The 12899-nt window shown below is 40.0% G+C and overlaps 1 protein-coding gene across 1 annotated transcript; it reads left to right on the forward strand.

Annotated features, from left to right (window-relative positions):
• Positions 1 to 577: 577 nt before the first annotated feature.
• HOXD1 (homeobox D1) lies at positions 578 to 2983 on the forward strand. The gene is made up of 2 exons (XM_039855754.1): positions 578 to 1498; positions 1896 to 2983. Exons 1-2 carry the CDS (start codon positions 862 to 864, stop codon positions 2225 to 2227), a joined length of 969 nt encoding a protein of 322 aa, XP_039711688.1. The 5' UTR covers positions 578 to 861; the 3' UTR covers positions 2228 to 2983.
• The last annotated feature ends 9916 nt before the right edge of the window (positions 2984 to 12899 follow it).

A 12899-nucleotide genomic window follows, 5' to 3' on the forward strand; every position in this document is an offset into this window, starting at 1 on the left:
TTCACTTCATCTTTCCAAATCAAAACCTGGCACTTCAACACTCGCACTTCTGCCACCACAAATGGAAGGAGTGGAAGAAGCTGAAGGAAACGTTGAGAAATAACGTTATGCCGTAGGTGCTAGGTACCTGGGGAGTGAAAAAATCTTTGCCGCTCCCCAGGTACCTAGCACCTACAGCATTTGGTCCCGTAAATCGGAGAGAGAGTGAAATATTAAACCTCTACTTCAGGTTTAGGAGAGAAATAACACCAGTGCCAAGAAAACCAAAAGCGCATAGACTTCAGATCTAAAAGGAAGAGGAATAACTACTTTCCCTGGAGAAAGGTGAGCAGCAGTCCCCCCGCTCCTTTTAACCCCTACCACACCGCGACGTCTGCAATCCGCATCTGAGGACTGGTCACCTACGATCCAGAACAAGCTCTCGCTCTCCATCCTCTCGCCCTCACCCGAGCGGCCAGTCCTGACTTTCTCCCCACGTCTCGCCCAATACCTGTCCGGAGAGCAGTCGTCCCAGGCTCTCGCCCCGCGCTCTCATCCCGCCCCTCCCTAGGCTGCCCTTGGGCGGTGCTGACTCTCCCCGGGGTAGGGGGTCTCTGGGCGGCGGCCTCTCGCAGGTTCCGCGAAGTTGGTGGCGCCGCAGGCGTGCCGAGCCCCGTGCGGAGAAGGCGCCCATTGGCCGGCCGGCGCCACGTGGCCAGCGCCGCCACTATATTAGGCCACTATTTACTTTGCGCTCGCTCGCCATGGCTCGGCGAGGGCAGCTCGGGTAGAGGGGAAAGGCCGAGCGGCGCAGAGCGTGGCGGTCCTGCTACCCCTGCAGCCCAGCCCAGGCCTCCGCGCGCAGGTGGGTGGGCCGGAACCATGAGCTCCTACCTGGAGTACATGTCGTGCGGGGGCGGCGGCGACCTGCTTAGCTTCGCGTCCAAGTTCCGCCGCACAGATGCCCGGCCAGTGGCCCTGCAGCCTGCCTTCCCCCTGGGCAGCGGCGAAGGCGCCTTCATCAGCTGCCTGCCCCTGGCCGCCGCCCGACCCGCGCCTTCGCCTCCGGCCACCCCCGCGCAGCCTCCGGCCGCGCCCCCATTTGCGCCGTACACCCTAGAGGGTGCCTACGAGCCAGGCGCTGCACCTGCCGCGGCGGGAGGCGCAGACTACGGCTTCCTGGGGCCGGGGCCGGGGCCCGGGCCGGCATACGACTTCTCGTGCGCGATCGGGCGGCCGGCCGATGACGGCGGGGCACCCGTCCACTACGCCACCTCGGCCGTCTTTTCGGGCGGCAGCTCCTTGCTCCTCAGCGGCCAGGTGGATTACGGGGCCTTCAGCGAGCCCGGGCCCTTCCCGTCGTGTCTCAAAGAGCCCGCCGACGGCCCCCCCGGGGCCTTCCAGACTGCGTCCCCGGCCCCTGGCGCCTACCCCAAGTCCTCCTCACCGGCCTCCGGCCTCCCAGCTGCTTTCAGTACGTTCGAGTGGATGAAAGTGAAGAGGAACGCCCCGAAGAAAAGTAAGTATTTGAGCCATGGACGGACGCTCCTGGGGTTGGGGTCGGAGCCTTCTCCGTGGCATTGTGCTGGCAGCATTTTGCCGCTGTTCTTCTAGATGGCGGTTTGGGTTCTGTGGAGGAAACGCGTCCAAGGCGTTACTAAAGCAGGCGAATTCCAATGAGCGTGTCCCGAATACACGCTCAGAGTCCCGAATACCCGCTTGGAGAATGTGCCAGGCATGGAGAAAATTCCAAGGAGGCGCTCCCCGTGGAGCGTTTCTCTTGGCACAACTGTGTTCATAGGGACCCAGGAGGGCTCCGCGATGGCTTTGATTGTAACTGCAGCCCGGCCGCTCGTCGGTATTCATTCGGTCTCCTTGTCCTCTCGCCCTGTTGATGCCCTGTTTTTACGTTGCAGGCAAACTCGCCGAGTATGGAGCCGCTAGCCCCTCCAGCGCAATCCGCACGAATTTCAGCACTAAGCAACTGACAGAACTCGAGAAAGAGTTTCATTTCAATAAGTACTTAACTCGAGCCCGACGCATCGAGATAGCCAACTCCCTGCAGCTGAATGACACCCAAGTCAAAATCTGGTTCCAGAATCGCAGGATGAAACAGAAGAAAAGGGAACGAGAAGGGCTTCTGCCCTCCACACCTGTGGCTTCCCTCCAACTTACTCCATCAGGAATGAGCCCCACCAAGTCTGGCAAGAATCCAGGGAGCCCTTCTCAGGCCCAAGAACCCTCATGAGATTTAGTCCTGAGGTTGAAGAACCTTGGCCTGAAGAAGCCGTGGGCCACCCCACCCCTATCTAGACTTACTAACCCAGTTTGGGATGGAGGTGGTCATGGGCAGAAATTAATAGAGGTTTCACGTGGGAAAGGAAGTATCTTAGTGGGCTTCTGAGTTCCAAGCTGTCAGTGTACGGATATTAATTTGAGGACTCTTAAGCCACTCATGTGTTTATTATTTGTGTCTTATCAGGGATTAGGAGCCCGGCTGCCAGCTCAGCCCTGCTGCTATGTTGCCTTAGTCATATATAATTCTTGGGTGCAGAGTGGCAGTGCATTAGTTGCTGAGGTCTGCCCAACTCTCTGTTGTGCTCAAATTAGCATTTACCCAAAGTGTTTCTGGTTTTAATTTAAAGGATAAGGCTACATGTATTTAGCTTCTTGAGATGACCAAAGCTTGTTAGGGCCTCCTTAATGTAGCTAAGCTGCTTCAATGATAATCTTCACATTTGCACTCCAGTTTTGTTTTTCTTTAAGAAGCAGTTTCTACCTCTCCATGTGCCTGAGTGAAGATACAATCGCTGTTTAATTAGTAGCTGAACAAATATACAAGGTGGGTAAAGATTAGAACCTGAACTACACCTTGACACCAGTTACTCAAACTTGAATGTAAATATATACAGTATGTATATTTATTTTTAAAAAGGTTTGCTTGCAATGAACATATATGACATTTAATGTCATAGCATGTAAAAAAACTTTGAACTTTTTAATAATAAAATTACAGAATCTATGTTCTGCTTTTCCCTACTTTCATTTTGATTATCTTTCAAGTTGACTCAGTTTCTTCTGTTTGGAACTTCTTGATTCTGCTGTGGGAATTTGTTTAGGGTGATAACTTCAAAAAATAACACTTCTTACAGGTTGTGTACACAAACAGCAAGTTAGGAACAATTATCAGAGCAGTTTTTAAGGGAGAAACTTACTCTGCTAAATATCCAAGTAACCTAGGAATCCTTCCTTACCGTAAAATGCCGTAGCTTTATGGCGACTATGTAGACTGCACATTAACTCAAAGGTTAGGTACCCAGAGTGGGAATGTCATCAAGACAAGATGACACTGCCGGGAGGTTTCCTTGTTCTTTTGTTTCCTGGTCCCACAAAAAGAAGAGGAAGGGGTGACCTGAAGACTCTTGGTTAATGTTCTCTGAAAAAGGCAGCTGCACATCAAAGGTTCCCAATGGCCGAATTCCCATTTCCAAAGTCAAGTATTACAAAGGAGACTGGGAGAGGCCAGTTGTCAGAGATTTCCAATTCCTGTAATCCAGACAGAGCATCTGACCTTACAAGAGATAGCATAGAGATGCCTTTCTGTTTTTGAAATAAAATAATTTTAAGTAACTTTGTAGGAAGAAATACAAGCATACAGTTTGAAAGTTGGCATGAGGGTATGTGATAAAAAAACCTCTAAACTTATTTCCATCCAGCCCCCTAGTTCCCAACCCTGAAAGCACCCATGGTTGACCAAGCTTTTATGTAACCTTACAGAAATATTTGAAAAAATGCAATGTTAACACACAAAATCAAGTGGACACTAGGGACAGTTGTAAGGGCAGGTCATTTTCCTTACTATAGTTCAATTGAAAGGCTTAAAGCCCCAAATAATGCAGATAAAAACCTCAGCTCTTCTTTTAGCTGGGATTTCTAGATTCTAGAGTAGTGCCTCAAACCCAATAATTGAGAAGTCTAATAATTGTGGAGGATTATGTTCCTTATAAAACAATAATGTGATTAATTGTCTCGGAACATTGAAATTATAATGAAATTCCTGTCCTTCGCATTCGCAGTTTAATGGAGTTGAAGAAATAAAATTATCAATTCTAACAAACTCAGCTGATTAGGGGGAAAAGATATCACTTAACAAGCAGGTCTGTCAATATTATTCTTATGTTTCTCCATCTGCCCTTCACTAACTTGATGCTAATTAGATCTTGTTTGAAATAACAGCTCCCCCTCTGAGCTCTGTAGCTATTTGAAAGGACTTGTTAAAGGAGTTATGACCTGATTGCTTACAGCCACCTCTAGGTTTCCCCTGCAGTGGTTTAGACAAGACAATGTTTCCTTTTAGATAAACATTCAAATGTACACCTAAATATATATATCAACTCACTTGGTCATTTCCTAAATCTACCACCCTTCTCTTTGAGAAAATAAAACTTTTACTTTTGAAGCTACCACGAGCACTTAGCCCTGATGGATGTCTTCCTTGATTAAGGTGGCTATTTTGACATATTTCTAATGCCGTGCTACGAATCAGGCCAATATTAGCTATTTTTTGACCAACTCTGGGGATCTTTAAAAGCTTTCTTAATGCAGATCACTATATTGCTATATTCAGTATTTGGGAGAATCCTGGCTGGAGATGGGGATGAACTAGGTGACCTCTGGAAGTCTCTTCCAATATGAAAATACTACAGAAATAATTCAATGACTTCTGCACATTTTATTTTAGGCCTACCTTTGGAAGAGAGTTCAATTTTTAGAAAGCAAATGCAGTGCCCAGGATTACAGTTATACTATATTTATATAGAAAAAGTGGATTTTAGAAATTATCAAATATATCCCATCAGTGGAGTTACCTAGCCCATGTGGATTGTTTATAGAACATTTCCCTCATTATTCAGAGCCTTGTGTTATTCTGAGTCAGATCTTTCATGAAGTGATGGTTACTATGCAAACTGCACAAATGCTGAAACAATCCCATTTCTATTTTATAAGATTTCAAACTAAATATGCTAATTAACCCTCCAGTGATCCATTACAAGAATGAATACACAATGGACAATTCTGGGTGTTGTACAATTAACTATTCAATGTTTTTTTGTCTTCGCAGAATGACCATGGATCTATTTTTCTGGATTCAGGATAGTTGGGAGTGAGGAAGAAGAAATAAAGCATTTAATAACATATAAAACCTCCATCACTTGAGTATTAGTAAACAAAAGATTGCTGATGTAAAAACTCTAAAGCAATGTCACCTAGATTAATTTTGTGTGATCTATTCTGCCTCAATCTCATATATGGCAAGGCCCTAGACCAGAAGAGGTTATATTCGATTATCATGTCATCAGAAAGGAGGGGCAGGATCAGAAGAGTTTCATTACCTCTGACATTCTTAATTATTTCTTATGACCAAACAAATGCTCTATATTTTCCGAATATCGAATTTGAAAACCTCAGGACCTAATCAGGTTGAGAGAGATGTTTAGTCTGACCACAGACCTCTCAACAAGAAAAATGCCCATTGATAAAACTTTATTTGTGGTTTTAAAGTGAAACCATACTGGACATATCTCACAAATAATGATAAATCCCTGTCTAAATTAAAATCAAGATTTTCATGATTTTGACTTCTGTAGCATATTTCCCAGGTGTGAACATGTAACAAATATACAAAGTAGTTCTATTTAACATCTCACTTGTAACTACTTAAGTTATACTCGTTTTTCAGAAATATAATTTTAATAGAAACTGTTTAGCTAAATTCTATAATGAACCAAGAAGAAAGAAATCCTAAATATTGGTATGAAAAGGAGTTCTATTACTTAGATTGTAAAGATTTTGAATATTATCTATTCCATTTCTAATAGTTTTATTGATATAATTTGGAAAGGATGACCAAAGAGAGGTCATCTGAGCTTGTAATAGCTAATGAAGCATGTCACTAACACTTTTGAAGCATTTCTAGAGGGCGCTAGACTATCTAGCATATCCTATCCTTAGGGGTTTTGTAGAATCTAAACTATAATTTCAGGGGTCTTCTTTAGGAAAACAGTACAAAAATCATGAATATGAAATTACTAGGGCATCTCCCAGGACCTGGAAGGGCTCAAATTAGTGAAGCTTAAGTTTCTGTGGGATGATGGTAAATCCATCTCTGCTCCTACCTGAAACCATTTCTCCATGCCCACTACCCAGCCATTGTCTGTAAGATGATAGTAGTGATTGCTTTTCTTCAACATCTTAGAGCCAGAATTTGTGCCTCTTGAAGTGCATCCAATAGTAGATAATGTGGACAAGGGCAGATTGGGCTCTGTTCTACAATCTGAGCATATCAGTCTCATTCTGGCTGACTGAATCACTTCATTGTCTTGGACTGGGAGGTCTCTCTTATCCTGGAGAGCATTTTCTATGTATTTCCTTCTCAATGATACAAACAGAAGAGATATACAGAGCCGGAGATGACATGACTACACTCTCAGCTTCTAGGCGTTTCCCAGAAAGATGGAATCACTGAGGCTGAGGAAAAGGACTGTGTAAAAAAGAACATTATTCCTAAGGGAGGAAACTTGGATTTTAGCACCAGCTATGTTTTCTGACTAAACGGGAAAACAACTTCCCTTGTCTCAGTTTCTCCTATAAAACAAAGGGAGTCGGTCTGGGTAATCACTAAGTTTCCTTATCACCTTAGTATTCTTCTATAATCTTTCACTCTGCTAGTTATTACTGATAAGTATATTGAACGATATCAAAGCTCTATAAGATTATCAAAAAGAAGCTGTTATTGGAGTAATATCTGAGGTCTTTAAAATTTCATCCCTCTTGTTTTAGAACATGTATGTGCATGTTTGTATGTGTGAACTAAGTAATGTTTCTCGGTCTTGACTTGACAAAAAAAGCTAGTGATGATCAGAACCCCACCCAACCCACTAGTTATTACTTCCCTTTCAACAGAGAAATTTGGATCTAATAAGAAAATTTTCAGATGGGTGTCAGCACTTCATGTTCAGATTCTCAGTCTCTTGCCCTTAATTCTGTACTTCTAAGTTGACAACATTCAGAAAAGAGAAATAAGTAAAAATTTTTCTTCTAAGATATGTAGGATTGCAAAATAAATGCTCTCTTCTTTTGAAGAAAAGATATATGAATGACCAAATCATTCTACCTTTCCATTAGTCAGCAAGTGCTGCTTTTTATCCTTCTCCATTGGCTTCAGCGTTATCAGCTCTCATTCAGACACACAATGGATGCCTCACTGGTCTCCTTGCCTCCAGTTTCCTATTCAGCCGATCCACTGCAAAACCCTGTCTTCATCATGTTCCAGTTTTAATTCTCAGTAGCTCCTGGTTGCTAAGTGGGAGAAATTCAACTGTATAGCCTGAGATTCAAGTTCCTCAACATCTGTATCTTGACACAAGATATACCATTTCTTGACACAAGAACTTCACCTCAGTTAGTATGGTCTGTTTGCTTATCCTCTCCCCAAGGAAATTTCTGCATTTTTTTTTTTTGCCTCAGAACTTCTTCTCATACCATTCTTCTCTCTCATAATTATCTCCTACCTCCATCCTGCCTGTCCAAAGTCATCCTTGATAGCACAGCTTAAATCTACCACCTCTGTGAAATCTTTTTTGCACTATTCAAATTTAAAATGAGTTTACTACCCATTTTCTGTAGTATTTATTGTTTGTATTACTCGCTCAGTATTTTCTGTCTCCTGCCATATTATGTCTCTCTCGTTCTTTCTCTCTTTCTCACCTTCACCCTCTAATTCTCCTTCTCCCTCTCTTCTCTCCACATTAGTTCTCTCTCCATGGGTATCTATTTTATCTCTTATTGAGTACCTTGTACATAATAGTGGTCCTATACTATTTGCTGAATGTTGAGTGTAGTTTTATTAGATCAAAGTGTACAGCGCTACTCATCAAGTGCTTCTTCTACCAGGTGAAGAGCACTATAATGACTTATTTGCTAAATATTCTTTAGATTTCATTATTTACAATAGAACATAAGCTATTCTTGACTACGCAATTAAATACAAATAGGAGTCCAGAAAGTGAAGAAGAAAAAATTATAGACTTCCTTCCTGTGCTTCAAGGTACATTTTTTTGATTGAATACATTGTAAAAAAAAACAAAAACAAAAACTGTGAATATTATCTGAAATGATCCCTTTTATCCTTATCCTTACAGAATATAATTTATAATGCACTTTGGTTGTTGTCTGAAGCTTTTAATATATTGTATTTGTTACTTGCTACTGTCACTTCCATACCTTATGGGAACAAAACTACTGGAAGATTACTGAAAGAAAACAAGGTCTATGTGTTGTTTCTCAAGAAAGGTCTGGATACAATTAAATATAGTGGTTACAAGAGTGCACCTTGAAGGTAAACAGTCTTGGGAGAAAACCCTGGGACAGATGACACCATGTCACTCAACTCTACATTCCTCCCTAAAAGATGGGAATAATAATGTCCTTATTTCATTGACTTGTGAGGATGAACAGAGATAATACATGCAGATTGCTCAGTACAATGTCTGATGCGTAATAAACATTTGCTAATTACTAAGACAGGATAGATTATGAAAGTTGGAATAGGCAGCTAGGATGGAAAGACATGGGGTGAGGGAGAGAAATATTTATATATACAACAAATATTTATTGAGCTCCCAGATGCCAGGCACAGACTATTAACAACTAGAACTGAAGAATTATTGAGGAAACATGAATTGCAGGGAATAAGGTTGGAGAGAATAAGAAAAGGTCTAAGGTTATTGTTAAAATTGGAAAAATATTGATAGTACATGATAACAGAAGAAAGTAAAATGGACGTTGATGGATACTTGATGAGAGCAATGGCTGAGCACTCACTGAATTAAGAGCCCAAAACCTTAGAAGAAGCCTGGGAGAAATGAAGGACAAAGTGGGTATTAGACCATTAAACATAGCTTCCAGTTTATTGGATCATTCCAGGCAATGCAGAAAACTTAAATTCATCACATTTCCCTTCAATTTTTCCCTATCCAAAAGGATGTGTGAATTTATATGCATGGTATGTTGAGGGTCAAGTGTCATAAATTAGGATGCAGTGATGATTAACATGAGTTTCCGACATTGTAGTGCTTCCCTAGGTTGAATTTATCATCCTTAAAAATAGACTCTGGGTGCTGTGTTCTGTGGACATCAAAGTTAAAAAAGGATCAACCACATTCTTGATTCTGTTACTGCAGAAAGAACAAGTTCCTCCTTCTACCTATTTTGGCAGTGGGGAATTATGAATTTTCTCAACTGCACACAAACCTGTAACTATTTCCATTGTGGGTTTATGAAAACTTGCTATTAAACAGGGAAAAAAAAAAAAAGCTTGCTACAAAAGGACACCATGAGGTCTAATTAATTGCTAAAGGATATTCCTATGTAAATAGAAGGTATTTTATTTTTCCTTAATGCCTATGGCCTAATTGTCAAAATAGTGTTAGTATTCAATTGCTTGCATGAGTGATTACTCTATCGTACATAATTGTTTATATCTCCTCTTACATTCGAAACCTGATCTACATTTCAAATTCATGAAGTTGTTGGCTCCACTATAGGAGTCAGGAAAAGAAATTATTAACTTATGAAAGAAGTGCAGAAAAGATAGATTCAATGTAAATAAATAAAATGAGCTCCGAAAGACAAATTATAACTATAATATTTCTCATTCAGGCAAAAACAGCATAATATTTGTCCTTAAAAGTCTTTAATCGACTTTAAAAGCAATTTAAATTTCCTTGGGTTAACCTGCCAAGAAGCCCAATTTATTCTTCTGTTTTGACTGAGAATAAAAGCCCTCTTGTAACCAGAATAATCTATTTTTTTTCTAGCAGCATATGGTTTCTTTGCAAACTTCAAAAACAGCTGTATTTGGATCTCTGAAGATGCTTTGGAATTTGTCACAAGGTGACACTATTCAAGAACTTTCCAAGTCCACTTCTATTGAAAGTTTGCGATTTTTGGCTAGGGATGAATAAAGATATTGCTTTATACATGTCCCTGACTCAATAAGCACCACAAAGACAAAGGCAAGCTAGCTCCAGGTCATTTGTAAATAAAAGTTTCATATTTTCAATTCTTCTCTTCTAATTTCGTTATAAAACATAATTATCATTTTGAACTCAAGATAAATAGAGTTAGCTGAATTGAGAAGTAAAGCCTTCTCAATTCAGATTATGCAGTATTAGAGCCACTAATAAAATTCAATACACATTTGGGTTGATAAAAAATCCAAACTTTTAAATATTTTTCCTTTTTAGTATCAGAAGGCTCTTTTAGAGGCTACTCTCTTAGTAAAGAAGAACCAGTTATGTAATTGTTAATTTCATGTTTCTCTTGTTAAATGTAATATTTTTATTTTAAAATAAGATACATGTTATGTACTCAGTTTTATAAAATTATTACTGTGTACCAAACTCTCTCTCTATGTGTTTATCTATCGCTCTTCATATCCGTGTCTACACAGAGATGTCAAGAAATATGTTTACCTAATGTAAATAACGATTATTTCTATGATTACGTAGTAGGATTTTGTTGATTTTTTTCTTTGTAGTACCTTTTGATATTGTTTAAAATTTTAAATAATAAATCACTAAGTGTAGAGTTAATAAAGTCATTACTTTTAAACATATGAAAAAGGGAAAAATGCATTTGGTAGCCACAGTCTTTGCATTTATTTTTGCCAGTGGGAGACCCCAGAGGAATTAGATAATGCATCTCATGTGCCAATTCCTGAATAATTAAATAAAAATGTCCGTAATATACATGGTGTACACATGAGTCAAATAAATGATAGATAAGGTCTATCATTCATTTCTTCAACAGGGAATTCAGCACTTTGGTGTCACATATGTTCAATTTTCACTCTACCAGTTGGAAACAAGCTCCGAATTGTGCTGATAAAAGCAGAATTCGTTATTAGGAAAAAAAATAGAAAAAGAAAAGGAATACCGTAGCTTAAGCAAAAAGGAGAATCAAGAAATATGGAAAACTATACTTCTGATGATCATTTTTTTCATCCTTATAAAGCAAAACTAAAGAAATACTGCTTTTATGTTAAAAACAGGTTTATAAAGATGCCAGTATACTTTTTCCTTAGCATGAGTATTTTTAATAAGCTTTGCATTTTTCTGGAGAGCAACACCAATATATCCTTTGATATCTATCTTGCATTTCAGTTGTAGAAAGACTTAAGATTTCGCAGTGGTCTGTGAGATAAATACACCAAAAAAACAAAAACAAAAATGAAACCCAAGTTAAAGAAAGGTTTAGTTAAGCCTCCAGGAGGCTAGTTAAGGGTTAGATAACCATAATGAGAAAATGCTAGTTATTTTATTAATTTTATTTCAAAGTTGTCTTATTTCACTAGCAACTTGATACCTCTAGGTATATGTGAGAAAACTTAATATATATATATATCGTAATTGTATCAGGTATCTTCATTTGGCTGAAATTATTAAAATTCTGTGGAGCATCGACTACATAGCTGTTTGCTTGTTTTGACTTGTCCAGTATACACTCCTTCCTCCAACAACCTTTCTTCACTTTTTCTGTGGAGAAGAGAGCACCTTATTCTTATGCCCATGGTGCACTCTGTGCCTGGGCCCGGGCCTGGCTTACAGTCAGGGTATTGTTCTTGGCTGGCTGTGCGGCCACCTCCAAGCCTAGTTCTCTGTCTTTCCTGGAGATAACTAAAGTTAATCTTTTTTTTTTTCCTCTCCCTGTTTAAACTAGCTTGAGTAGGTGTCTCTCAGAATCCTGTGTGATGCACTGCCCTCAAGGAACTTATAAACTCAGAAGTAAGGGTGATCGGACAAGTCCAAAAATAACGTTAAGTGCTTTATGAGAGTTTCACATGCTTAGGACCGTGTCTACACAGCACAAAATGAAGTAGCAGTCTGGCGCACATCCAGTTCCTTCAACAAACTTGGCAGCACATTGACTAGATAAGCCTTCAAAGTCAATCATAAGATCTCTGGAGAAGAGAATTCCATAGGCTCTGGCAATGGAGAAGTGGAGTAGGTTTTTCCCCTTCATCTCTTTTTGTTCTCAAGAACTTTCTCAGCTTAAAGTAGGAATTTTGAACTAAATAATGACAAAGATCCCACTACCAGTTGCTTCTTGCTCTGTTTCATAGTTTGGTTAATTTTAATTCCTTCTGTTTCTGAACCCTTCTGTGCTCTGCATTGTACTTTGTACACATCTTTATTATAAAATGATTGCTGTTTATTACAGTGATATGCATCCATGTCTATCTCCTCCAGATGACTATTCCCAACTCTGGATCTCTATCGTCTCCATTTTTGCTATGTTTAGTGTTATGCTGACTTTATATGCTGTAATTACTGAAGGGATTTAAAAAAAAAGAATTGTACATGTGCCTCACTCTGGTCTCCCACGCTTAGGTTAAAATGATAAAGTAAGAGAAGTTTGTCTCTATATCTTCTTTTTCTGAGGCTCTTTCTGCCACTCCCTCCTCTACCTATATCTTCTATTCAATAGTGAATTAAGACAATGTTCTACCTTAACCTGGTTACACAAGTGGTCTCTTATGATTATTTTTTAAATTATTACAAAAGAGTAATGCACTCTTCTGAATTTATGCTATATTTTACGATCAGGGTAACTGAAATAATACATGTTAAAAACATGTGTCCACCACTACATATAGCACTGAGTTTGCCTCTGAATGAGAAACAAGACTTTTTTTAGTATGTTTTAAACTTCTTTAGTGGCAAGAATGAGACACTGAGAGTGCTAAACACTGAGATGACATAGAAAGCACTGTTGTAAGATGGATTGGATGGGAAGGGGCAGAAGTCAGGGAGGCCATTTAAGGATTCATTTCAATAGCCTTGATGAGAGATGATGCA

Source organism: Pteropus medius, unplaced genomic scaffold (genome assembly GCF_902729225.1).
Source record: "Pteropus medius unplaced genomic scaffold, Ma_sr-lr_union100, whole genome shotgun sequence".
NCBI lineage: Eukaryota > Metazoa > Chordata > Mammalia > Chiroptera > Pteropodidae > Pteropus > Pteropus medius.